At 35.8% G+C, this 3,625-nt stretch overlaps 1 protein-coding gene across 1 annotated transcript; it reads left to right on the forward strand.

The window, feature by feature from the left end:
- Positions 1–1,060: 1,060 nt before the first annotated feature.
- LOC131068648 (aspartic proteinase nepenthesin-2) lies at positions 1,061–2,770 on the forward strand. Its single transcript, XM_058003887.2, has one exon. It carries the CDS (start codon positions 1,112–1,114, stop codon positions 2,486–2,488), a length of 1,377 nt encoding a protein of 458 aa, XP_057859870.1. The 5' UTR covers positions 1,061–1,111; the 3' UTR covers positions 2,489–2,770.
- The last annotated feature ends 855 nt before the right edge of the window (positions 2,771–3,625 follow it).

Raw genomic sequence — 3,625 nt, forward strand, 5'->3', positions numbered from 1 at the left:
AAAAATTATATATAACCTAAATATAATATTATATTTCTTGGGACATGTAGTGTCCTCTTAAAAAATTTAGTTGGTGAAGCGGCCACCAAGGTTCAAATAAGTAACAGTCCTAAGTTTTTTTATTGTATCTTATAGTAAAAATAGCTAAATATGGCCATCTAAGTGAGTCCAAAATTTGAAATTGATTTAAGGGAATTTGCAATGTGAAGTGCAGTTAGGAACAAGTAATCCTTTCTAATAAAAGCGGCTCCTATGTATTAAAAAAAAAGATTATTATTATTATTATTGTTATAGTATAAATTTAGATATACATAGTTGAAGTATTAATTTAAAAAAAATAAAAAATAAAAAATTAATTAATTTTTATTGATAAATATATTATTGAAAATTAATTTAATTTTATCAAAAAATATTTCAATACAATTTTTAAAAATTATACTATTTTAATAGAAAATAAGAATATAAAAATAAAATTTAATTAACATGCATACATTTTTCTTTCTATATATAAAATTATTGTATGAATTTGAAATAAACAAAATAATAATATCAATTTTAATTAAAAAATATACATTCAAAATGTTTTGATTAAAAGTATGTAATATGCATTTATAAAATAATTATATAAATGTTTTTAAAAAAATCTCATAATTAAATTCAAAGTAATCCATCTAAGAATAATAAGATAATATCTCTTCATTAAACATGATTTATTTTTATCTAATACATTCCAAATTTAAAATTGCTTTTCAAAATATTTAAATGAATTTTATTATAAAAACTATAAATAAACTAAATATATTTACAAGAATGCTTCTAAAGAAACTACATAAATTTTTTATGTCAAAAAACTAAATATATTAAAATAATATTATATATTTTGTGACTCCCGAAACTTCACTGTAAGATAGCTTATAGTAAAAATAGCTAAATACGGTCATCGAAGTGAAGTCCAAATTTAGCGAATTTGCGAAGTTAAGTGCAGTTAGGGACAAGTATTATTTTCTAATAATAGCGGCTCCTGCTGTATAAATAAATCAGAACCCAACGTAGAGGGAAGCAGCAAACACAATCTGAGTGAAAGAAAGAAAAAGAGCAGTGATTGATAAGTATGGCGAGGTTAACAGGAGTTGTTATAGTGCTGTGCGCTTTCCTTTTACAGTGCAGCGATGGAACGAGAAGCTTGAAACAAGATGAGACAAGGTACAGGATAGATATGTTCCGCAGGGACTGGCCTTCCTCTCCTCTTTTGGATGGGCTCAACAACATAACAAGGACGGAGCAAGTGCGGCGAGCAATCGAAAGAAGCAAGTGGAGAGCTCAGAGGCTTCAAGCTCACCAAATAGACGGATTGGGCACAGGATACTATACCAGTCCAGTGAGTGGGGGAGACGGGGAATTCATAATGCAAATAGGCGTCGGAGAACCTTCTCCACTGGTGCAGCATGCAATCATGGACACTGGCAGCGACATGATCTGGATCCAGTGCACCCCTTGCACTCTCTGCTCTCCCCAACAAGACGCTTTCTACAATCCCACCCTTTCTTCCACTTATCGACCGCTTCATTGCCCAACCAGTGACTGCGATATAGACAGTGGATTGATGTGCGGTGTGGACGATGGGATTTGCAAATACAGGTATGGATATGGCGATGGTTCAGCCACGACAGGTGACGTGGCTTTCGAAACATTCAGTGTGAGGAGTGGGAGTGGGAACAACTCCAGCTGGAAGGCTTTTCCTGGCCTTCGGTTCGGGTGTGGGCATCAGCAGGAGGGCTCTTTCGACGGCGTCGACGGCGTTGTGGGCTTGGGACGAGGGAAATTCTCCTTGGCATCTCAGCTTTCGGGCTTCATCAAGAACAAGTTTTCTTATTGCTTACCGCCCATGGACCACACTTCAGGCACCACCCATTTGGTCTTAGGGGACGCTCCACCCAGTCATCACCATCACAAAAGGAAGTATAGCTCCACTCCTTTTGTGGGAACACATCCGGATTTCTACTATCTCAGCCTGGAAGGAATCAGCGTTGAGGGCAAAGCAATCAAGTATCCGCCCGGTACTTTCGCTAATGATGATGTGGGTGGTTTCATAATCGATTCAGGAACCACTCTCAGTTATCTTCCTGAACCTGCCTACGGTGCCCTTGTGGATGCCCTCAGTTCTCGTATCAACGCTACACCTGTGGATGCTAGTTCTTCCGGTGGAACCGGTCTTTGCTACGAGCAAATCCTTCCGATGGCAGACATTCCCAGTATTGCATTCCATTTTGCATGGGATGCAACATTTGATGTGCCTGCGCAGAATTCGTTCGTCTTGGTCCAAGATAATCAAGGACGTCAGTTGCTTTGCTTGGCGTTTATGAATGGAGGGCCTGCGCGTTCACTGGCTATATTAGGGAATATTCAGCAGCAGAATTATGACATCGTTTACGATTTGGAGAAGAACAGCCTCTCTTTTGCTCCTGCCCACTGTGGGAAAACACACTAGCTGCTGCTATGTTGGAATTGTAATTTCACCCAGTTGCATGGAAAGAACTGGAGTTCTTTGAAGAGTTAAAATTAGGTGTTCTTTAGATTTTGCATGAGTTTTGTAATAATTGCATGCTAAGTTTCATGATTTTCAGAATTTGTCCAAGACCTCTATATAGAGAGGCATTCTGTAATGAAATTTTTCATCGCTGATCTTTAGATCAGTTGAACTTTGATCTTGCGATCAAGAAGTTTATTGTATTCAGTTGAATAAATAAAGATTCATGTATTTGAAATCAAATTGTATTTTCTGTTTAATTGCCCTGTTTTCAAATTTCACAGGTTAGAATTAGAATCTTAAAGAATCTTTTAGGACCCTAGTTTTGTTTTGTCGGTGGTCACTATAGACATGTAATTACTTCTTGTTTCTAGAATTATAGTTTCTTAGAACAGTAGTTCTGTTAGTGGTGATTTTCGTTTGTAATTGCTTCTTATTCAAAGAATTAGAATCTTAGAGTCTTTTATAATAGTAATTTTGTTAATGGTGACTTCGATTTGTAATTGGTTCTTATTTGTTATTTTAATAAAATTTATCTTATGGTGTTATATCTTGTCTTTCAAGACCACCAACATTTGTTTATTTTATCAATAAAATAGTTTAAAATTGTATGTCTTCACCAGTAAATTGTCTTAGTACAATGGTTTTACGATTGTTCTTCATCTCCTTTTCTCTTTTGCATTGCAAGCAATGTGTGTTACTGTCCTATGTTCTTTTTAAACACCATACTGCTATCCTTTGCATGTTTGCATTATAACAGTCTTTCCACAATGCTTTCATGTCTGGGTGTATTTATCCGTTTGTCCATTATTCTATTCCCACCTTGCCCCTTGACATCGCTCTTCACAAGAGGTGAGGTAGCTACCCTCCTACTGTGCTGTCAAATTTATAGATAGCTTCCAGCACTGTCATTTTCCACTTTTCATTGTCCTCATGTAGCTTGTCTCAATCCTTGGGACTGTCATATCTTGTTGATATTTCAGTAGGACTGCCTTCTTTTATTGTTGTCGTGCTCTATGAAGTGTATCTGTAACTGCAACCACAATGTACTCAATAAATCATTACAAGCATGGTTAGTAGATTAAATCAATGAAATGA

This window comes from Cryptomeria japonica, chromosome 11, assembly GCF_030272615.1.
Source record: "Cryptomeria japonica chromosome 11, Sugi_1.0, whole genome shotgun sequence".
Classification (NCBI taxonomy): domain Eukaryota; kingdom Viridiplantae; phylum Streptophyta; class Pinopsida; order Cupressales; family Cupressaceae; genus Cryptomeria; species Cryptomeria japonica.

What these genes read in the sequence shown, in the direction of transcription:
- LOC131068648 (XM_058003887.2), top strand. Translation starts at nt 1,112, where the DNA reads ATGGCGAGGTTAACAGGAGTTGTTATAGTGCTGTGCGCTTTCCTTTTA.